Here is a 25221-nt window from a genome sequence, read left to right on the forward strand (position 1 = left end):
GACACTGAGGCTGCAGTGAACTAAAAGATTATGCCACTGCACCCCAGCTCAGGTGACACAGTGAGACCTTGTTAAAAAAAAAAAAAAGAAGAAGAAGAAGAAGAAGAACCAAAGAAGAATCTTTGCAACACAAATGACTATTAAAAAGAACAGTGAAAAGTCAGCAGGCATTCCATAAGAGGGAAGTCATCTTCATGATCTAACTCTACCTTATATGGCTAAAAATATAGTTAGGTTTACAAAGAGGGCCAATTTAAAGTCCTCCGCACTGACTTTGTGTCACTTACCTAAATCCTGTTTTCATTTGTGAAGTGGGTCAGATTGCTTCTGTATTTTGCATCTGAAATGGGTGTTGAACTTAGGACCCTCCCGCTACAATCACAGTCTAGATGTTTATACCTTTATTTATCTCAAAGCTATTGATCGGTTCATACTTAACACATACACATATTATGTGGCTAAATTGGACTATACCTTGTTTCCATTCAAAGAAACAGTCCAACACTTACAAGTTAGCCTAGGCTATAGACTGTAGGTCTTTATAAATCACTGACAATGAAAGCTATTAACATTTTTTATTAACCAGAACTTTAGCTTATCTTTTCAAGTACAGAAACAATGAGAAGAAACCAAGCAGCGACAGCTTTCAGATAAAATAATTTCCTGTTTAATTTTATACTCCAGTTTTCTTGCTTTTGATTGCCATATAACTTATTCAATTTCATTGTATAAACTGATAAGTATACAGAAATATATATATGAGAATGGCAGGGTCTTCTGATTAGTTTTTTTATTTGGAATATCTGTGAGACAGTTTGACAATCACAACACAATAGGCAAATACCTTAAATTCTATTTAGGGGAATAGTTGTTGTCATTGTTTTTAATAGAGACAGGGTCTCACTCTGTTAGGGTGAAGTGCCCTGGTGGAATCATAGCTTAGTATAACCTCAAATTCCTGAGTTCAAGAGATCCTCCTGCCTCAGCCTCCCAAATAGCTAAGACAAACTTCAGGCAAGCACCAACATACCTGTCTAATTTTAAAAAAACTGTAGAGACTATGTCTTGCTATGTTGCCTGTGCTGCCTCAAAATCCTAGCATTAAGTAATCCTCCCACCTTGGCTTCCCAAAACACTGAGATTACAGGCATGAGCTACCACATATGGTCTCATTATGGTTACTTAATAATCAAATCTGGCTTAGAAAAATAGCTTTTAGCTACTTAAGCCTCTTTTTTAAGCTTTTGAGAGGTCATAGGAGAAAGATGTTATTGTCAGATGTGATTGACCAATTGCTTTTTTGCTTTATCAGAGAAAAGGACAGATAAATCAGCTGTATCTGGAGCCATACGATTGAAAATCAATGTGGAGATAAAAGGAGAAGAGAAGGTTGCTCCATATCATATTCAATATACGTGTTTACATGAGGTAAATAAATGGAATTTTATTAATACAAATATAAGAAATGTTCTTGATTATGGATTATAAAACAGAATATTTGGTTTAAAAAAATCATAAAATTTGTGGAATGGTTCCTGGACTTCTGACTCTATACTAAAGCAGGTGATATGCTAGATATCACAGATTCTATATATTATTTCTGACAAACTTGTCCTCTTATGAGAGTTTAGAACAAGCCTGTGAGGCAGGTGTAAATAGGCAATAATATGGTAATGCATAAGTAGATAAAAAATAAATTACTGTTGTTCCAAAGAGGAAAAAGAGTTTTAAAAATATTGATTGAAGAAACGAGTCATGCCAAATATTTCGGAAGCATTAAAGATGTAGCAGCTTGGTAATGCCAGAGAGGATCAAATCATAATTGGTTTGAGAACTCCAAGTTAGAGTCCAGATTTTATTGAAGATTTAATTAGGACTCTATTTATAACTAGAAACATAAAAATGTGGTGCTGTTTTAATGGCTTTTGGGCGCCAATGTAATAAGCGGTTAATTTTTCTTCCTGTGTCTGAGTAAAACAGTTTCATACATATTGCACGCTCCTCCATGTTTACTTCTCTTTCCACAAATACGTGAGTACAGAAAGAGTGAAGATGTGGTTACCCACCCAAAAGGGAGGGCCTAGTTGTCTTGGAGAGAGGTAAACACCATCCAACATCAATCCAAAGCACAGTTTCTCCAATTCCTTTTCGTGTCTCAGTATAGACACATAGATAAATCATCTTGGGAGTCTTTTGAATGTTTGTCACTGAGAGGTTAGTTAGAGGTGTCACTGGAGACTTTCTCCGGTGCAAATGATACTTGCCTCATAAAAATATGAGGTGAAGCTGAGGAATGTATTCTTCTTCATGTTCTTCAAAATAATGAAGTGCCTCCCTAAGACAGAAAAAGACAACTGAAAGATAGCTTTACTTTTTGCATATTATTTCTAAATATATTCATGAAAATTTATACATGTAAATATTTATAACCCATTTTAATAAAAAATGAGGAACAGTGTTTAAATCATGTGTATATTACACAGTAATTAGGTTTAAGACCTAGGCTTAATTTCATAATCACTGTATTGTTGTCAGTGATATCATTCCCACAAGAAAGGTGATTCATTTTTCAGACCAATAAAAAGAAATCCCTTGAACTGGCATGATGGAGAACTCCGGCCTTCAAGTATGGGCAGAGGAGATCCACAGTCAGAGGAACAGCAGTATACTTTACAGAGTCTTTCCTACTGGTCCAAGAACCAGAAAGAACTAAAATCTAAGAAAAAGTCCTTCCATTTACCCTGGCCTCATCAAAGTAGCAGTTCCTAAACTTAGAAGCCAAAAGGAATTGACAGTAGTAATATTTTTTTCATTACAAAATTCTTAAACATTCATTTTCAACCTCAATTCATTGCCCTGACTCTTACCGTTTTGCAGTCCAAACCCTTTAGTATCATTTACATAGCTAAATTTTGCCTTAACATAGTGAAAATCACATTATTCATCCAGGGCACTATGATTTACTCAGAATCCCTGAATGCAAAATATGATGTATCATGTATAAATATTTTCATGCAAAAACATTTACTTCATACTGCAAATGGTTTGATATGTACAAAATATTTGAATAACTGATTGCATATAGACCTACCCAATTTTACTGCCTAAAGTACCTTAGGGAGGTACTTTATCACTTTGAACGTGAATAAGGGTATGTTCTTCAGCCTCATCTCATATTTTTTGATATAAAACAAGTATCATTTGCATCAAGGAGTCACCAATGACATCTCTAACCTCTCAGCTGCAGTGTAATAGACTCTTAATTCTGAGAGTGGAACTCAAAGATGTGGTTTAATAAGCTTTCCAGGTGATTCTCATATAAAGTTTAAGAACCAATGTCTTATTCACTGAGGAAACTAAAACCCTGATTTTTCTGAGGTTACAAAGCATGTTACTGTCAGAGACACATCCAGAACTCTTATGGCATTTTGTCCCAAATATTAAACTATGTCCTTCCTTCCCATACTTACATCAGTGCTTTTATTCAGGCAGAAATCAAAACAGATTTTGAATAAAAGATGAATTGAGTTCGAACAAAAATTCAAGGTATTCCCTTTGCTTGTAGATGCTGATGAAACATTAGAGGCAATGACAGTGCAAGTGCATTTTACTGAAAGTTTTAGTTAAATATTTCTGGCCTATTCTGAGGAATCACTGAACAATTAAAAACCACTTGCTTTTAGAATCTGTTCCATTACTTGACTGAAGTGAAAGCTAATGGTGGAGTGAAAATCCCGGATGTCAAAGGGGATGAAGCCTGGAAGGTTTTCTTTGATGATGCTTCCCAAGAAATAGTTGATGAATTTGCTATGCGTTATGGAATTGAATCCATTTATCAAGCTATGACGTAAGTACTACAGAACATTTACATGGTCAATATTTCTGTTAAAATATAAAGAAAGAAAGGAACATTCATCTCACTTCTAATTCGAAAGAAACTGATTAAAAAGAGGATTACATTTCACTGTGCTTGTTTGATGCTGACTACTTTCTCTTACGGCTATAAAATATTAATTATTTGGCAATCACTACCACCATCCTCCAATCCTAGTTCTGTTCTCCAAGTGTGGTTCCTTGACAAATAGTATCAGCAGCACCTGGCAACTTAGCAATGCAAATTATCCACCCCATCCCAGACTTACTGAATCAGAAACTCTGAGGGTGGAATCCAGCAACCTGTGGTTTAACCAGTCTTCCAGGTGATTCTCATATACTGCAAAGTTTGAGAGTCAGTGACTTATTCAATATCTGAGATAACTAGAGCCTTGGTTTGTCCAAGGTCACAAAGCCTGTTCACGAGAGACATGTCCAGAGCTATTATGGTGTCTTGTTCCAAATATCAGACATTGTCTTTCCTTCTCATATTTATATCACTACTGCTAATTCAGTTAAAGATTTATTTAGCACTCATAGAACTCAAGCACTATAAAAAATGTGACACTACAGAATTGACTGACACTTATAATTTCAATAAGGATTTAGAATTGAATTTCAGTAAGAGTTTAGTAATGAACAGAAGTATTCATTATTTCCCCATAGTTTACTTTTTGGCACCTGGTCTAAGTTTATAATTGTATGTGGTTCAGATACATACCATATGTAATATGTAAATTATTTATATGCATATATTAGATGACTTTTTTTGTATTAACAATGGGATCACATTTTCATGTGAACTGAGTAGATACTGGTTCAGATAGTCAGTTTCAACCATCTTAATGAAGAATGAAGCAAAAATCAGTGTTACTTTTCAAAGCTTACTGCTCATAGCCCTTAATCTCTAATTATAATTCTAGAACAACATAATGTAAGAGTGAATGGTAATTACTGATAGAGAAATTGTGCATGCTTTTTTAGTACATAGAATGTCCTGATGCTAAATAATAAAGATACAAAGATTCTTACACATAGAGAAAAAAAAAACAAACAGAGATCACCCAACTGAACCTCCCTCTCAAATCTAGAAACTCTGTTATTGGATCCCTGACTGATAGTCATCATCCCGTTGTTTGTCTACATCAAGTAACAGGGAGCTCACTACTTTGGAAGGAACTTGCTTTATAATTGAACAACTATAAGGGAGTCCGTGACTTTAACATCTGTTGCATCCCATGCCAAAGGCTATAATTCAGAACACCTAGTATAAAGTTATAGCACAATTAAAATGAAACCGTGATGAACAGTCTAAGGGAAATGAACTGTTCTGCCTAAGGAAAGGTAGATTAAAAAGTCAAAACAACCTGCTTCTGGATAGAATTCCATTAAAAGAAAAGATCAAGTTAAATTTATTCTAAAATATCTCTGTGAGCTAATGTTAGATTCTTTCATTTCCATGTTCTAGGAAACACAGTCATGTTAATATAGAAAAATGGTAAATATGTATCACATAGATAGTTGAAAAGAGGAGAATTAGCCCTTTCTTATTTTATTATATCGTGTAATATGGTAACTCTTGCCTCTCATCCTAGGGAAAAGATTAGTATTATTTTAAAAATATTTTGGATATTTATTTGGTAGCAAGTGACTTGCAGGTAAATTGAGTCTCATTGTGTTTATAAAACTGAGGAATGGCAAAACTCCTGTACACACTAAATAACTGTTTAAAGCAGGGGTTGGCAATTTTTTTTTTCTGTTAAGGGCCAGATAGTAAATATTTTATAGCTGTACCAGTCTCTGTTACACTCCTCAGCTCTGCAGTACTAGTACAAAGTAGCCATATATATTAATAAATAAATAGAAATGGCTGTGTGCTGATAAAACTTTATTTTAAAAAAACAGAAACTCAGGATTTGGTCAGGATTTGGCATGAGGGCATGAGGGTCATAGATTCACTGGTCAACGAGTGAAAACAGGGCAGATATAAAGAAAAGGAATATCTTAGGTTTTGTGATTCATTGAGCATTATACTTCAGTGACAACTGGTAGATTATATGCACTTGTGCCTATACATTTGATTTGACACTGATATTTTTATGTATGACATGTTTCTTTTAGCACTGAATACTTATCATGACAATTCTAATGTTTTTCCCAGCTTGGCAAAACTTTAGACAGGTTTCTTTCTGCTTTTATTCCCCTAACATCCCTCTCCTCCTAGCCCTTGCAGATTCCAAATGGCCTAAACCCACAGGCCTCTGACCTCCTTTCCCTTAGAGCATTTACTTTAGAAAACTTATGATTGTAAATTCTCTCTCTGCTACTTTGAGATATATTTAAGAAAAAAAGAGCCCTTGTCTGATCTTCTCCCTTTTGCAGTAGCCTTAATGAAAATTCCCTTGTCTAATTAACTGTGGTGCAATTTTTGCTTTCACAGTATAAAATTTTCCATTACTTTGCCAGAAGAAAAAAAAAAATCTGTTGACAATCTGATCAATCCTAAGGAAATTACTACCAACATAGATACAATCTCTATTGTGCCAATAGAGATTTTTATGAATGCCAATATTGTTTATTAGTTATTATTGGTTATTATGTTATTAGTTATTAGAAATTATTGTTTTCTATAAAATACATTTACTTATATTATATATTAATATAACTGTAATCTGTAATTATATCCAGGAGAGAGAATAGAATGGAACAGCATAGAGGTACACTTGAATTCTATTTTAGGATTTACAAATTGAAATTTTGAAGAGAAGAATCTTATCTGTCATTACTGCTTTATAAGAAGTTCTTGATGCATGATAGAAACTCAATACATATTTGTAATTGAGTGAATCAGAAGCAGAAGTTATTTATCAGAATTACATTTGTTTTTGCCCTCTCCTAGTATGTTTCTGGATGCCAGAGTTTTTCAGTTGCCAAAAACAAAGTGATAATGAAAAGTTTAGTTGAGCGCATATAGTATTCTAGGTCACCATTTATGTTGTATTAAGAGTTTTAGAGCACACTACACTGATTGATCATTTTTTAAAATTTGAGGCATTTTCAGAGTACTGATTTTTTTCTGTTTTTTTCATATAATCAACTGATTATATATATATATAACTATATATATAATATATATATAATTGCATTTTAAGTTTTGGGATACATGTGAAGAACATGCAAGATTGTTGCATAGGTACATACATGGCAATGTGGTTTGCTGCCTTCCTCCTCATCACCTACATCTGACATTTCTCCCCATGTTATCCCTCTCTAGCTCCCCACCCCCCAAATACGGCCTTTAGAGATAGTTTTAATCATACTTTCAAAATGCTTTTGCAGTTGAACTGTAACTTGAGTTCTAAGCTATTGCTGGCCAAGGGCTAACTCAACTGAGAAAAAAAAAAAACTGTCTATGAATAAATCTATCTTCTAATTTAAGCTGGTTGACTAATGAATCAGTATTTTTCCGTTGGTTTTGAAACCTAGAGTCAGGGAACAACAATAAAAGTAACCAGAAAGCCAGCCATCCAACTAGCAAAAGAACAGCAAAACCTAGAACGCAACATTTGAAGCCTGTCTCAGCATTACTTCCTCTCAATTTTTAAAAACAAAATTAGAAAACTCAGCTACAAGGAAGAAATGACTTCTTGTCTGTGTAGGAAGAATACTAGTTGGGAAAAGGACAAAACTCCTTAATTCTGTGGATTTTCCTAGACACCATTTGATCAAAAACAGAAATCAAATTGTGCTTTCTTTTGGTATTTAAATACTCCGTAGGCTTAGAAAAATCCAGAGGTAACTTCATAATCTTCCCCTTTTATTATAGATTTCTTGGTTTCTTTTGAGTACATTCCCATTTCTTTGAAGATGGATTTAGAGAAGAAATATATAAGGGGAAGTATGTTTTCAGTCAGAGTCTGGGAGTACACTATTGAATTTTTCTCTTGTGAATTTCTCATCAGACGAAAGAGTCTAAAACTATTTTGCTGGTAAATAACCTGAACATTAGGACTGAACGTCCCAGTCCCCCAAGATACCTTTAGCTTACTATAAATGCACTCCCCTTTCCACAGAATGGTTTCTGTGAAGGTACAATTTATTAGCCCTACCTGTTACATAAAAATGACCCTTTGTTCCAGAGCATGCATCAGTAGGAGAGGGATTACAATTTTCCTGTTTGGACAAGTGATTGATCAAGGACCTGAAGAATTTGTTCCCACATGGCAAATGCAACCATCCATCTAAAATAAAAACAATTTTCTGACTAATGACAGTAAGAATGAAAGGCTGTTCCCCTTCTCTAAGGAGCACACTATTTCACATAATTTGCATCATGGGGTGAGGCATAAAACCTGTTTCTATCATGAATATTTTGGGAGTTATTGATGCTTTTCATCTATATATGTAATGTGTATGTACCTAATAGTGTTTTGCCGGACCAACTGTTACTGTTCAACACATCTAGAGAATTTTATGTCAGTCATTAAGGATTAAACCATCCTCTGGAGATGATTTCTGTAAATACGTTTTCTTGAGTGTCTAATTAGTCATTTATTGTAATCTAAAGGCTAGGATCCTCACAAAGTCTGAGATTCTGTTAGGCTATGGTTATGCCTCTACAATACTAAAGGAGAGGAAAGCATTAAATTGGTGTTTTTTTGTTTTGTTTTGTTTTGTTTCTGACATGGAGTCTCATTCTGTCACCCAAGCTGGAGCACAGTGGTGCAATGTCGGCTCCCTGCAACCTCCGCCTCCCAGGTTCAATCAATTCTCCTGCCTCAGTCTCCCGAGTAGCTGTGACTACAGGCATGTGCCACCATGCTCGACTAATTTTTGTATTTTAGTAGAGACAGGGTTTCACCATGTTGGCCAGGCTGGTCTCAAACTCCTGACCTGATGATCTGCCTGCCTCGGCCTCCTAAAGTGCTGGAATCAAAGATGTGAACCATCGCACCTGGCTGGTGTTTTTTACCTGGATGTGCTTAACAAACAACCTGTACCCTGGCACTGGCCATCTTTATCTAATTTATAATTAAGCTAGAACTGTTTGGATGCAGTTTACTTTAAAGTCACCAGTCTATGTTAACTGTTTAAGCCAGAAGTCTACTTGTAATAAAGAGTGCTGCTTAACGGACTCATTCATTCTAAAAATAAACAACCCCATCAAAATGTGGGTGAAGGATATGAACAGACACTTTTCAAAAGAAGATATTTATGCAGCCAACAAACATGAAAAAAAGCTCATCATCACTGATCATTAGAGAAATGCAAATCAAAACCACATTGAGTTACCATCTCACACCAGTTAGAATGGCAATCATTAAAAAATCTGGAAACAAGAGATGCTGGAGAGGATGTGGAGAAATAGGAGCACTTTTACACTGTTGATGGGAGCGTAAATTAGTTCAATGATTGTGGAAGACAGTTTGGCAATTCCTCAGGGATCTAGATATAGAAGTACAATTTTACCCAGCAATCCCATTACTGGGTATATACCCAAAGGATTATAGATCGTTCTATTATAAAGACACATGCACGAATATGTTCATTGTGGCACTGTTTACAATAGCAGAGACTTGGAACCAACCCAAATGCCCATCAATGATAGACTAGATAAAGAAAATGTGGTACATATACACCATGGAATACTATGCAGCCATAAAAAAGGATGAGTTCATGTCCTTTGCAGGGACATGGATGAAGCTAGCCACCATCATTCTCAGCAAACTGACACAAGAACAGAAAACCAAACACTGCATGTTCTCACTCATAAGTGGGTGTTGAACAATGAGAATACATGGACACAGGGAGGTGAACATCACACACTGGGGCCTTTTGGGAGGTAATGGGGTAGGGCAGGGATAGCAGGGAGTTGGGGGATTGGGGAGGGATAACATTAGGAGAAATACCTAATGTAGATGACAGGGGGATGGATGCAGTAAACCATCATGGCATGTGTATACCTATGTAACAATCCTGCACGATCTGCACATGTACCTCAAAACTTAAAGTATAAAAATAAATAAATACTCAGTGCCTATCATGTGCCAGAAACTTTTCTATGGTTGCAGCAGTGAACAAGAAGTCAGTCTAGTTTCTCATGAAGCCCACATTCTAGAAGATGATATTAATTCATTCAACAGACATTTTCTGAGTATGTAAGTTTGAGGACTTATATAGAATGTCTTAGTCTGTGAGGCTGCTATAAAAAATACCATTACTTGAGTGACTTATAAACAACATAAATTCATTTCCCACAGTCCTGGATGCTAGAAGGTCCAAAATTAAGATTCCATCAGATTTGGTGTCTGATGAGGGCCACTTCCTCGTTCACTGATGGCTGTCTTTTCACTGTGTGCAAACTTCACATGGCCAAAGGGATGAAAGCTCTCTAGGGTCTCTTTTATAAGACAACTAAAATCCCATTCATGAGGGTCTCCCTGCTCATGACCTAATCACTTCTCCACAGCCTCACCTCCTAATACTACTACCTTGAGTTGTAGGTTTCAACATATGAATTTTTTATGAACATAACCATTCAGATCACAGCACAAGGCACTAGGGAAATGGCATTAAAAGATAACTCTTGCCTTTAGTAAGCTTCTGATTTAGGGGCAAGAGAGGTAAGAAATTAAATAATAACAAGCATTGGGGCTCTAAGGGCATAGGTAAAGAGGAAGCAAATCCAAGCCCAGATGAGCAGAAGTGTCGAGAAAGCCGATGAGCAGCCTGAGGGTCCCGCCCTAACCTGCCCTTCAACTTCTGTCTTCCTCTAAAATCTGTGCCTTTCTTTATTTTCCTGTTACACACCACTTCCCTTGTACTCAAAATCTCCATAATTGGGCTTTGGCAACCCATAGCATCTTTGAGAAGCTATGATGATTTTGGTCAATGGAGAATTGACATTTAAGTGTTTGAGTCATCTTTAGTAACAAGAATGAATACAATTCTAACTTACCACTGAGATACATGCCGATCTGAATTTGGGGGAGCAAATGTGATGAATATTGTTTTAGTGTATTTCTTTTTGTCATACATGTGCAGAATGTGCAGGTTTGTTAGATAGATATACACGTGCCTCGGTGGTTTGCTGCATCCATCGCCCCGTCATCTACATTAGATATATCTCCTAATGCTATCCCTCCCCTGTCCCCATCAGAAATGCAAATAGTCTTTCTTTTCATTTTGCATAGTACCTCTGAAATAGCTTCCAACAATCTAAGAATCATAGTCTTCCTTTTGGTACTTCTTTCCAATCACCTTGTTCTTCTGTTCATTGATTATTTCTAAACTTTAGATGAAAGGTATTTCTATCCTTTGAAAACCACAAGGTCGGTGTGATTTTGGACACCTGTCTCTGAACTGGCATGTGAGTTAGAGGATTATTTTATTTTTTGGTTCAAAAATAGCAAGTGAGATGAATCCAGATGTGTTATTTGAAAGACATATTAGGCCAATAATATTTTGACAATTAATAGTTAATAACCTTGTAGCAGTTGCTTTAGCCAAAAACATGCCAGTAACTATATAACTATTCACTTTTTTTAACTTTCTTAAATTGACTGATAAAATTTTATGTATTTATTATATACAACATGATGTGTTGAAGTATATATACATTGTGGTATGACTGAATCTAGCTAATTAACATATGCATCACCTTACATAGTTATTTTTGTCATGAGTACACTTCCATGCTGTTAGCATTTTTTCAAGAAAACAATGTATTGTTATTAGCTGTAGTCACAATGTTGTACAATAGACATTTTGAACTTAAACCTCCTACCTAACTGAAAATTTTTATACATTGACCAACATCTCTCAACCCCCAACCTCCTACCCAACTCCAGCTCCTAGTAACTACCATTTTGCTCTCTAATTCTATGAGTTCCACTTTTTTTTTTAATATTGCACTTATGAGTCGGCTGATCATATGGTATTTGATTTTCTGTGCTTGACTTATTTCATTTAACATAATGTTCTCCAAGTTCATCCATGTTGTTGCACATGACAACATTTCCTTGATTTTTATGGCTGAGTACTCTTCCATTGCATTTATATACATTTTCTTTATCCATTTATCTCTCAATGGACACTTGGGTTGATTCTGTATCTTGGCTATTGTGAGAAACGCTGCAGTAAACATAGGCTTGCGGATATTTCTTGACATACTGATTTTATTTTCTTTGACTATAAGCCCAGTATTAAAAATGACGGATCGTGTTATAGTTCTATTTTTAACTTTTTGAGGAAGCTTCATACTGTTTTTCATAATTGCTGTCCTAATTTATGTTATCATCAACAGTGTACAAGATTCTCTTTGCTCCACCTCCTTGCCAAGATTTGTTATCTTTTACCTTATTTGGTAATAGCCATTCTAATAGGAGTGAGGTGATAGCTCTTTGTGATTTTAATTTGTATTTCTCTGATGATTAGTAATGTTAAAGATTTTTCATATACTATTGGCCATTTGTATGTCTTCTTTGAGGAAATGTCTATTCAGATCCCTTGACCGTTTTTAAAACATGTTATTTCTTTTCTTGCTGTTGAAATATTTGAGTTTTTTTTTTGTATTTTGGAGATTAACTCTTTATTAAGTGTATAGTTCACCACATTATAGGGCAACTCCTTACATTGTTGATTGTTTCCTTTGCTGTGAAGAAATTTTTAGTTTAATGAAATCCCGTTGCCTGTGCTTTTTGAGTTTATAGCTAATAAATCATTACACAGACCAATGTCATGCAGTTTTCCCTCTGTGTTTTCTTCTAATAGTTTCATAGTTTTGGGTTTTACATTCAAGTTTTCAATCAATTTTGAGTTGATTTTTTTTTAAGACGGAGTCTCGCTCTTTCACCCAGGTTGGAGTGCAGCGGCGTGATCTCTGCTTACTGCAACCTCCACCTCCCGGGTTCAAGCAATTCTCTGTCTCAACCTCTTGAGTAGTTGGTATTACAGGCACCTGCCACCACACCTAGCTAATTTTTTGTATTTTTTAGTAGAAACGGGGTTTCACCATCTTGGCCAGACTGGTCTTAAACTCCTGACCTCATGATCCATCCATGTCAGCCTCCCAAAGTGAGTTGATTTTTTATATGGTATGAGATAAGGGTGGGTCAAATTTCATTCTTCTGCATGTGGACATCCAGTTTTTTCAACATCATTTGTTGAAGAGATTATCTTTTTCTCACTGTGTGTACAGTGAGATTTGGCACTCTTGTTGAATGTGTGGATATATTTCTGGGCTTTCTATTCTGTTAATCTATGTGTCTATTTTTATGTTAGTACCATGTTTCATTATTTTCAATAAGTATCATCTTTTTAGTGCTTATTACTCTAACTTTTCCCATGAAACTAAAATTCCATTTGTTGAATTGTTCTGACACTAACACCATTTACTTGCAAAAGTAAAGTCAAATGTTTCGATGTTACTAATCCATTTTTTTAAATCATGTCTTTTGGGAAGAATATTAAACATTTCCAGAGATTGCATCAGTACTTTTTGACCTTTTACTCTTTTTGAAGATATACTTTGGTTTTTGAGGAGGTGGTTTGCAGAACCTCTGAGTCAGTCATTTTTAATTGCTAGTTGTACTTCTAATCCTATTTCTACCCTGAGAATAATTTAAGTAGTATTAGAACTGTAGCTGTTAAAAGTAAATGATTTTCAACAGATATGGTTAGAAGCAAGAAAAAGTTTGCATTGACTGTAACTACATGTAGAGAGAGAACCCATACAAACATGGAGGCGGACATCTTGCCAAATTGAACATCCTGTAGAAGCCCATTAGCTGAAAGCTCGGCAAAGAGCAAAGATTGCTTCCGGCTGACTTCCGTGTCCAGTGGTTTCTTGTTATTTTTCCTTACCCCTGGCTGCAATAGAATTAAATGTTGATGGTAGAGAGAAGTGATGCATGTAGCTGGACACAGCCAACGTGTTATTTATATTCAGAAAAGCATAGCATGTTAGAGCATGTAAGGATTAGATCTAAAAATCCTGTCATTTTGCAGATGGAAAAACTGAATCTAGAAGTAATAAAGTTACTTTCAAAGGTCACAGTAGAGGGTTAGGTCTAGAATGAAGCATCTTTATGCCTTGGTACTTTTAACTCTAAATTGGCCACCTAGATTTCCTCTAGCCCTCCACATACTGAATCTATCTCTATCTATCTCTATCTCTATCTCTATCTCTATCTCTATCTCTATCTCTATCTCTATCTCTATCTCTATCTCTATCTATCTCTCTACCAATCTATCATCTATCTATTCACACACGCATACACACTTTGCTGACCATTTCTTCAAGGTTTCAAAGAAATGTAGCCACTAATCCTGATTCGTATTTTTCCTTTACTAAGATTTGTCTATTTTTCTTTCTTCCTTCAACCGTCCAAGAAATGTGTACTCTGATGCATACTACTACTACCTTTATCATATCAATTGCCTAATTATTTACTATTTAGAGTCATGAAAAGGCAAGTTCAATGTAGGCAAGTTCTGGTACCAGGAGCTACCTTCTTTAATATAGCATATTTTTCATCAGTTTCTAGAAAAAGATAGGTATTTTTACCAAACTGGGAAAAAATTATACTCATTGGAGTGACCTGAAAATTTTGTTGCTCAGTTTCAGCATTTTATTTTTTAATCAGTATCAAATGATTAAGCTTTTAATCTTGGCTTTCAATTGTTCGCTTAAATCCCAAGTCCCTAGTTATTTCTAAGAAGATCATTTTACTATAAGTTCTAAGAGGTGGCAACTGCCGCTAAGTATTGTATCTTTAATCTTTAGGTGTATTAAAATGTGTTTAACTGTGACTAAATTTATGAGTCATATTTAAATTTTTGACATATTTACATTTTCTTTCAATCCAAAACCAGAAGTTTTGCTGATTAGTTAGCTCACAACAAAAACACTATTGTAATGTTAATTTGATATTGAAACTGGTAATAAAAAATCTAGTGGAAAGAAAAGTAGCATTAAGTGAAATGCTGGGTTTTGCTTATTAGCCTTTTTTGATATTCACATAGTCACCATTCTCATATCTTTATTTTGCCTTAGGATGTTATGCACCAAGATCATTCTATTAATATCTTTTAAATTCTTGATAAATTTATTAAGTAAAATTAAACCGATATCTATTTTACAATAGTTTTATTATATCATGAGACACGTACTCCTAACTAGAAATTACTTGTCGGTAATATATTTTGCAAGAAGAAAGTCATTTTGTCAGTGATTTGTTTGACTTCTTCAACAAAAACTTTTTCAACGATATTTAAAACTATTATAGTTTATGCAGTTTGGCATTATATACTTTAAGGATTATGCAGTTTTCTTCAAAAGGAAAATATATACAAATAAAGATTTAATTTAGTTAAACAGAAAGAAAAAAACATGTTAAATATCTTATTAGTGCTTGCGGTTACAAAGAGACTCAAAATCAACAATAGGCAAAATTTGAATTAGCAAAATTTAAAATGTATATTTTGTATATTTTTTCTGGCTAGGGTAATAAAACACATTAATGCTACATTTAAAAATATACAGTGTACATTTTTTAAATAACAAAAATGTTTAGTGCCAACCAGAGATAACACTGTGATAATATAATTTAGCAGTATTTCCTGCTGGGTGTTTGTTTCTGTGTTTTCACGTAGACATATACCCGTATCTGTTTGTGTGCGTTGTGCATAGGTGTGTGTGTGTTGACATAGTAAAATTTTTTTATCCTGCTTGTTTTGGTAGTTTACAGAGTTTCTTTGAATATGGATTTGCTGACCACCTGGATGTTGTCAGCATCCACCTGCAAACTTTAAACTGAAAGGCCAGCCCCTAAAAATTTTCTACTTTCTGCCATTTCTTTATTCAAATGAAGCACTCTTTTAGACTAGGGAAAAATATGTTTCAGCTTCTATTAGTGGCTTTTCTAAGCATATTTCTTTTTCTGAACAATATAAACATCCAGTAAATTTTGTCTTGCTAAAAAGCAGAGCATAAAAGATTCTATATAATCCCCAGGGTATATTGTTCCCAGAGTTCTTCTAGCACTTTCTTCTAAGTAGCTTCACATCCCATTGTTCATTCTCTATTGTACAGGCAGTATTACAATCTTGGGAGTTGTATACTCTTTAATGGATATAGAGTGAGAAGGTGTGGGAAAGGAGAAAAAGCTCTACTGCCTGGGGAGGCCATTAGCATGCAGTAGGGAGTGATTGATAGCCTTTCTTGACAGCAGTCTCAGCCCCAGAACTCAGATACTAAGAGGGCAGACATTGGAAGGTTCTTAGAAACACCCTCCCATTCCTCTATGGTCAGGTTAGTGTTTTAGGAGTTTAAATACTAGGCAGTCACTGAATAGTTCTCCAACTAGACAGCTGTCTAAAGTTAGGAAAAGTTCCTTCCGGAAACTGGGAAATCTTTGATTGGTAACTTTAGCTTCCAATACTGCTGTGAATTTGCATCCTTTTCTATTTTCTTGGAAGTTTCCATGAGATGCTTACAGGGATTGAATCAGGTGCAGCTAGCTACCAGCCATCATACCCCAGAAATCACCTCAGTTAAATTCTAATTAGAATGTAAAATATTTCTGTCAGTTTTCTAAGAGGAATACATGTCTAATGCTCTAGAACATTTAAAATACTGCTCTCAGCATAATGATTATAAGTTGACTCATATTCGCCTTCAAAGTAGCCATTGTTATTACAGTGTTAACTGCTAGGTACTTCTGACAAATTTTCACAATATAATTGGATGTTTTGATAAACTGTCATACTCAAGCATATGCCCGGTCCTCTCAAATTTACATAAATACCTTTTGTTTATATTTTGGTTCATATTACTTTAATTTGTTTTTATTAAGTAATGTTTGTTGGTCAGTTAATATATACAAGAAAATACTGTGCTAAATATGGGCTGGATATATATCTTAAATTTCGCTAATTCAAATTTTGCTTACTGTTGATTTTAAAAGTCTCTTTGTAACCTTAAGTACTAAGAATAAAGATAATTCAACTTTTAATTCTTTGATAAGAAGAATTAAATTTTTTTATTCTTTGATCAAGGTAAAAACTTATTTATATCTCTCTTTATTTTTTAAATAAAACTGCATAACCTTTAAAGTATATAATGTAAAACTCTATGAACCTATAATAATACTTTAAAATATCATTAAATAAGTTATTGTGGAATAAGTCAAACAAATCAATAACACAATGTTTTTTTCTTTTAAATATTAACAAAGCATAAACCAAACACATTCCAGATAGAACAGATACATATATAAGTAATACACAATATTGAAAAGAAAGGGCAAAAGGAAATTAAATCATTATGTCAAAGATGCATCTGCAGTCCCATGTTCATTGCAGCATTAGTCACAATAACTAACAGATGAAATCGACCTAAGTGTTCATCAATGGATGAATATATTGAGAAAATATAAAATGTACTCACAATAGAATACTTTCTTTTAGTCTTAAAAAAGAAGGAAATATTTTCATTTGCAGCAATACGGTTAAACCCTGAGAATATTATGTTTAAGGGAATAAGCCAGGCACAGAAAGACAAATATCGCATACTCTCACTTATATGTGGCACCAAAAAAAACTGGAATTCATGGAAATAAAGAGCAGAACGGTGGTTACCAGGGGCTTAGGGAAAGGAGGCAGATTGTGGAGCTATTAGCCAAAGAATACAAAATTTTAGTTAGATAGAAAAATAAATTCCAGAAATCTATTTTACAGCATGGTGACTATAGTTAGTAACAAGGTATAGTGTTCTTGAAAACAGCAAAGTGAGTAGATTTTGTGTTTTCTCCCCACATAAAAAGATAAGTTTGTGAAGTAATACAAATGTTAATTAGCTTGATGTAGCCCTTCCGTGATGTATACATATTCCAAACCAACATATTGTACATGATAAACGTGTAATTTTTGTCAATTAAAAATAAATAATTTTGTTTGATTTTTTTTTTTAAAAGAGAGAGTGAGGAGTTTAAGAGAAGCTATACCCTGGTGGTTGGTTAAGAAGGAGTCTCTAAAGGTACATTTCCTGAATTCCAATCTTTGAGAACCTTACCTGCTCTGTGACTTTAAAGAAAAAAAAAATTGAAAAAGGAAAGAAATGTTTAATTACAACAAATACAGAGAGGGCATTAGATTTCAGAAACATTGGCAAAACAAAAACAGTTAAGTATTTAAAGACAAAGTTGGAATTACAGAGGTTACCTAGTTTACTTGATGTTTTCTTGCTGTTCATGATGAGAACAGCAGCTTTCCTACCTGGTTTCATATTTTCAGAGATCATTCTAAATATTAAGTTATAATATTGTCAGAATTAGGCTTAAAATTGTTTTGTTAGGAAGTTTGGGTACTGGAGAAAAAAATTCAAGGTTTTGTATTTTGGAGATCAGAAGCAGAAAGTAATTCTGTGATTTTTTAATTATCTCAAGGTACAGCGTATTTTTTTTTCCTTCTGACTGTGATATGTGAAGTGGTCGTTCATATTGGAAGCATGGCAAAAGTGTCTGTTTTCTCTTCTACACTTCCTAAATTGTTTTTCTGCCTCCAGTACCCACTCATTTGAATCCATCTGTATACACCTTCAGAGTCATATTTTCAAATTAATATAATGCTAGTTTTTTTTCTGTAGAAATCTCATGTAGCTTCATACAGTTCACATAAGGAAGTCAAACTCCTTAGCTAGATACTGTACCAATCAAGGTTCAACCTCGACCTACTTTACCTTGGTCACTCCTTGGCATCTCTTCACTTTCCTTCTCATTTCCTCTTACTGCAAACCCCTGTCACTCTATTAACACTGATCTTGCTAAGGTAATGATGATGGTTATTTGTCAAGTCCAATAATTTCTTTTCTGTCCTTATTTTATGAGACTCTTGCTTCACTTAACAATATCAATCATCCTCTTATCAAGATTACCCTGATCTGATTCCAGTTTCCTGGGTTTACGTGTACCTATCTTGTATTTATTTGGTCTCAATTACAGAATTTACTTTTTTTTTCTTCTTGCATCATTTCCTTGTATATTGCTATTTCCCAGGTGACATTCTCTAACATTTCTCTGTTTATTGTACATATTTTCACTAGATAATCTTATCCTTTCTCATGGTTTCTGATGATTCATGCTGACGATACCAAATCTAGGTGTCCAGTCCATGTCTCCAAAAACCAATAACATTCCAACATGGAAGCTCTGTGAGCACCTTAAGCTCAAACTTAATGGGATATATAATCCCCACCTCCAATTTTTTTCCAATTTTTAGTTCCAAGCTCACTTGGCAGAAGAACCATTCATGTAGTCACCCAAACTAGAACCTTGAAACTTAACTTTTTCTCTTCCCCATCCCTCTCTCCTTATCACTTCTAAGTCCTGACAGTTTTTCCTCTCTGAATATTTCTCAAATCCATTTCCTTCTCATCATCTACACACTACTACCCTAGTTCAGACATCCATCATCTCTTCCCTTTATAGCCTCCTAATTGGACTCTTTACTTTCACCTTCCTTAAACTCATCCTCCTATATGCTCCTCCCATCAAATTAACCTGTTTAAAATCCAGATCTGATTATTTCACTTCTTATTACATGTTGAAGAACTAGAGTTCCTTCCTGATACTTTTTAACTTATATTTACCCTGTAAGATTTTGAACTTTGTCCAAAACGTCTTTTGATGTATAGAATAGATCCAACTTTTCTAACATGTTACACAAGGCTCTCTATAAACCCCTCAGCCTTATCTTTGGCCATACCATTCTTAAATGCTTTCCTGGAAATTTGGGCTCTGTTAACCTAAAATTGCTAGAGTTCACTTTACGCAATATTTTATTTCTTTCCGTAGTGCCTTGATTTGTACTTTTTCATTCTTCTGGAATACATTTTTATCCATCAGTGATATCAAACCTTATGCCAGGCTTGGCTATCTCTTAGTCATTCATTGACTATTAGCCCAGCCTCATTTCAAGAAGTCTTCCCTGACCCTCCTCACCCGGCTGTGATGTATACATTCAACTCATTGTCTCCATAGCACTATGCCTTTTTCGTAATTTTTACATAACTCTATTAAATTTATTATGTGACTGATTCCCCCAGTAGTCTATAAGTAGATTCATTACTTCATACCTAAAGCTAATATAGTATCTGCCATTTAGGTGTGTTCAGTAAGTATTTGTTGAACCAACTTGAAAAGATGCTAAACTCTTCACTCTTCCATAATCATTACCTCAACTCTCATCCTGTAGTCCTTGTGTTTCTCTCTGACTTCTCCTCTGTTCACCACTATGGGATTCAGTTCGCCTTTGGAGACTTGCCCTGCACCTCCAGGTCTGCTCCTTTATCCTATGGCCTAGCTAAACCTTTTGGCTATCTCTGTGATTACACTTCTGTTGTACAACAAAATTAGGATTTAAGGTATGTGCTTCTCAATTAGGAGTATGATTTTATTAGATCATGACTATGTTTTAATCATCTCCAGATCATTGCCCCTAAAAAGATTGCTAGGAATACAGTAAGTATATAGCCAATGAAGAAATAGTACCCTGACCAGATGGCTTCAATAGGAAATAAATGGTTAAACACTAGAAAACTCTTGGAGTAAATTCCAATACTAATTCTAATCAATTTTCATAGGAGAATGTATTATACTTACTATTTGACTATACACTGAAGTTATTCTTAAAAGATGTTTTAAGTGTGAATATAAGTTTGACATTACTTTTTTCTAATTTTTCTGTGAATAATATATGTTAGCATTAATGATAAATGCATAGCAAATATTGTATTAAACTATGTAACTCAAGACTGCATTTATATACATGATGTTTCCTGAATTATATAAATTTTCACATATAATCTTTGAATTATTTATTAACCTCTCATTTTGGTCATGAAACATTGCTCTGATATTCAAAAGCCACAATTTCTTAGGGTTTTTTATAGTCAAAATATTTGCTTAACCATCTCAAAGTATAAAATAGGCAAAGGATGGTTTTTCATACCTCTAATCTTCCCATACTGCATTTCTATTTCCCTCACTTGACTTTTAAGAAGTGAGCATTGTTCAGTAATTGTGTCATTTTCTTTCAAATTTATTTAGTGTTTTTTAACTGACAGATAAAATTATACATATTCATAATGTACAACATGATGCCTTAAAGCAAATATACACTGTGGGATGGCTAAATCTAGCTCATTAACATATGTATCATCTCACATAGTTACCATTTTTGTGGGAGAACTTTTAACATCCATTTTCCCAGCATTTTTCAGAAATATAAAATATCATCATTAATGATAGTCACCATTCTGTAAAACAGATCTTTAGAACTTATGCCCCCATTCAAATATCACATTATATCCTTTGACCAGGATCTTCCCAACCTTGCAACCCCTAACTGCTCCAGCCTCTAGTACGTACCTTTCTACTCTCTACTTCTTTGACTTCAACTTTTTAGGCTGTGTATATGAGTGAGATCATGCTGTATTTGTCTTTCTGTTGTCTGGCTTATTTCACTTAATGTCCTCCAGGTTCATCCATGTTGTTGCAAATGGCAGGATTTTCTTCTTTTTATGACTGAACAGTATTCTCCTGTGTATATAACCATATTTTCTTTATCCATTCATCTATTGATAGATACTTAGGTTGATTCTATTCCTTGGCTGTTGTGAATAGTGCAACAGTACACGTGGGAGGGCAGATATATCTTTGACATGCTGCTGTCTTATTTGTAGATATACCCATTAATGGGAATGATGAATCATATGATTGTCCCATTTTTTAGTTTTTTGAGGAACTGCCATACTATTTCCCATAATGGCTGCACTAATTTACATTCCCACCAACATTGTACAAGGATTTCCTTTTCTCCATATCCTTGCCAACACGTCTTACCTTTTGTCTTTTGGATAATAGCCATTCTAATAGGAGTGAGGTCATATCTGATGTGGTCTTATTTTGCAATTTCCTGATGATTAGTGATGTTGAACGTTTTTTCATATACCTTTTAGCCATTTCTGTGTCTTCCTTTGAAAACTGCCTATTCAGGTCTTTTGACTATTTTTAATCAGATTTTTTTTAAAAAAGAACATAATTTGCCACAAAGATGTGTAAAATCAACTGTGAATGTACCAAAAGTACAGTTTCCAGTGGAATTTAACACCATCAGAAAACAACTATGCAGGAGTCTTCCTCCTTCCTCAACCCTGCTTCTACTTATTTTGGTTCCCGAAATGCCATATTTTAACCAAAACATTCTGTTGCATTTGTATGCCTCTCACAGGCTGTTTTGACTTTTTAACCTACCTTCCTTTAGGCAGAACAGTTCATTTCCCTTAGATTGTTGATGATAGTTTCATTTTAATTGTGCTATAACTTTATACTAGGTGTTCTGAATTATAGCCTTTGGCGTGAGATGCACCAGATGTCAAAGTCACGGACTCTCTTATAGTTGTCCAATTATGAGACAAGTTCTCTCCAAAGTAGTGAGCTCCCTGTTACTTGATGTAGACAAACAAAGGGATGATGACTATCAGTCAGGGATCCAATAACAGAGTTTCTAGATTTGAGAGGGAAGTTCAATCGGGTGATCTCTAAGTTTCTTTTTTTATTCTCCATGTGTAAGAATCTGTGTATCTTTATTATTTAGCATCAAGTCATTCTATGTCCTGAAAAAGCATGCACAATTTCTCTATCAGTAATCACCATTCACTCTTACATTACATCTTACATCTGTTTGCCTAATTAATTTTAACTTATTCCTGTGTTGCTCTAGTATCTATACTTAAAGTAACCACTAAGCTGCTGTTGCCTCCTTAACCATGCACCAAAAATCTCAAGATGGCAGCTATAAAATAAAGTCTGAGTCACATATGAGCTTTATGAGAACTCCAATCATGTTTAAAACCAAGAATAATATTACTCAGCCTGATGACCCCAGTATCCCTTTAAATACACAATGCATAGTCTGGGTAATAACCCCTTAGTTTTTGAGTGTCTTAACAGTGTATTTTCAAAATTGACTATGGTGTTTCTATATCTCTTTTTCCCCCGAGTTCTTATATGGTCACCTACACCATTTTATACATTACATTTTCCACAATTCTTGACCTGTGATTTCAGTCTGACGAATGTAATTACTTGTGAATTGTTGAAAAAGAAGGAAATGTGATAGCATAGGTCAAAGAATTTTTCATTTCTATTTTTTAAATTTCTTTTTATCAAATAAACTATATTATTTGTGGATTCTCAATACAGATTAATTATAATACATTTAGTAGATGATAAAGTCATAATACTTATTTCCTTACAGAAGCTGTCATTAGTAATCTGAGTGCAGGGTTAAGTGGCACAAATTGTGGAACTCTCATAGCATAAATTTTTATTCATGATTCTTGAAGATGCACCTTTAAAGATTTAACCTATTTTGTTAATCAATATTATGACAAGGTAGGTAGCAAGCTACCTGGTTATGATCTAAGAAAAGCCATAGTTTTCAGGACCACCATCTATTTTTTGTAGGAGTGCCACTCAGGTCTAGCTGTTTATGTATGAGTTCAATAAAACAAAGGTCAGAAATGTATAGATGCCTCGGCGGCATAGTAAGATATGAGAGCAAAATAGGATCACATTATACAGTGACGTTTTCTTTCCTCTATGTATATTTTATCTTTCACTTTTATCATAAGCTATGCTTTCCATTTTCAAGTCTTTTGTTATAGTTCAAATGAAACAGGTTTCCTTGAGAGCTGTAACAAAATTGGACACTTCGTGCTTTTGATGGGTATAAATTATACCATTATTCAAGGTTTAAAAGAAATGATCTTTAAGCTTAAAGCTGGCATTATTCAATCTGTTCTCATTATTCATCTCTTTGCCTAATTAAATCTTGTCTGTAACAAAGTGCTTAGAAAAGAGAATTGCTTACGGAAGATACTTCTTTCTGAAAGACCATACAAACTGGACTCAAGTCAGATGTTAAGTTGACTTATTCATTCAGTGTATAATGAGAGGAGGGTGTCTTGCTACTTCACAACTGTGAGAGGCATGCAAATGAGAAAGAACGTTTTGGTTAAAATATGGCATTTCGGGAACCAAAATGAGTAGAAGGAGGGTTGAAGAAGGAGGGAGACTCCTGAATAGTTGTTTTCTGATGGTGCTAAATTCCACTGGAAATTGTACTTTTGGTGTGTACATGGAACATTCACAGCTGAGTTTACACATCTTTGTTGCAAATTATGTTTTTTTTTTTTTTAAAAATGCATTTATTCAGCATTATGATCAAACTATTACATTTATTAATCAATGGAAAAGGTACAAAAAATCTGCATTAAAAACATTTATTGGAATGCTTTACATGAAACAGAAACTAAAATCACCTGTTATATAATTAGTCACAAGTGTAATCCTCGAGTTTTTTGCCTATACATATGAGTATTGTCTAAAACTTTTTTGACACAAGTATTGTCTAAAGCTTCTTTGACAGCAGCTAGGCCGTGTCACCCCTGTGCCTGGCTGAATTCACAACTGTATTGTAACCTGTAGCTTTCTTGTCACTTCTCTGGCTCTCTTCTTGTGCTAAACTTTGTTTCCTGGCAGTAATTAAGATCTTCTGCCACTGCCCTAGCTACTGCTGCCACTGGAATCACCATTTTGGCCACCTCGTTTCCTGGTTTGGCAAAATATTGACCTCCATAGCCACAGGAGCCAGAGATTCCACCTCCAAAGTTTTCACCCTTCGTTGGTCGAACATTTGAAGATTGACTCTTATCATTGCCAAAATCGTTGTAGCTTCCACTACTTCTTCCAAAATTGCTTCCATTATTACCAAACCATTATACTCATCCCCACTGCCACCATATCCACTACCACCACAGCTGCCACCAAAGCCACACAACCACTAAACTTTCCTCCATGACCAAAGTTGTTATCCCCCTGAAACCACCTCCATGACTACCACAAAAGCTTTTAGGACTCCTTTGACCTCTTCGACTGAGTGAGACACTAGCCATCTCTTGCTCTGACAGGGCTTTTCTTACCTCAGAGTGTGGCCATTTATAGTAAAGTGTTTCTTTTCTTTCTTTCTTTTATGTATATGTACTTTAAATTCTGGGATACATGTGCAGAACGTGCAGGTTTGTTACATAGGTATATATATATGCCATGGTGGTTTGCTGCACCCATCAATCTGTCATCTACATTAGGTATTTCTCCTAATGCTCTCTCTCCCCTAGCCCCTCAATCTCGAACAGGCCCCGGTTTGTGATGTTCCCCTCCCTGTGTCCATGTGTTCTCAATGTTCAACTCCTGCTTATGAGTGAGAACATGTGGTGTTTGGTTT

The 25221-nt window shown here is 34.8% G+C and overlaps 1 protein-coding gene across 1 annotated transcript in view; it reads left to right on the forward strand.

Annotated features, from left to right (window-relative positions):
• Positions 1–25221, forward strand: part of UNC13C (unc-13 homolog C) — a 617099-nt gene that overhangs the window by 273821 nt on the left and 318057 nt on the right. The window contains exons 11-12 of the mRNA XM_012469803.3: positions 1313–1428; positions 3684–3847. Of these exons, the coding sequence (XP_012325226.2) occupies positions 1313–1428; positions 3684–3847 (280 nt within the window). The remainder of the gene's footprint in view (positions 1–1312; positions 1429–3683; positions 3848–25221) is intronic.

The sequence above is a fragment of the Aotus nancymaae genome, unplaced genomic scaffold (assembly GCF_030222135.1).
Source record: "Aotus nancymaae isolate 86718 unplaced genomic scaffold, 86718_ANA_hifiasm-v0.15.2.pri h1tg000062l, whole genome shotgun sequence".
Taxonomy (NCBI): domain Eukaryota; kingdom Metazoa; phylum Chordata; class Mammalia; order Primates; family Aotidae; genus Aotus; species Aotus nancymaae.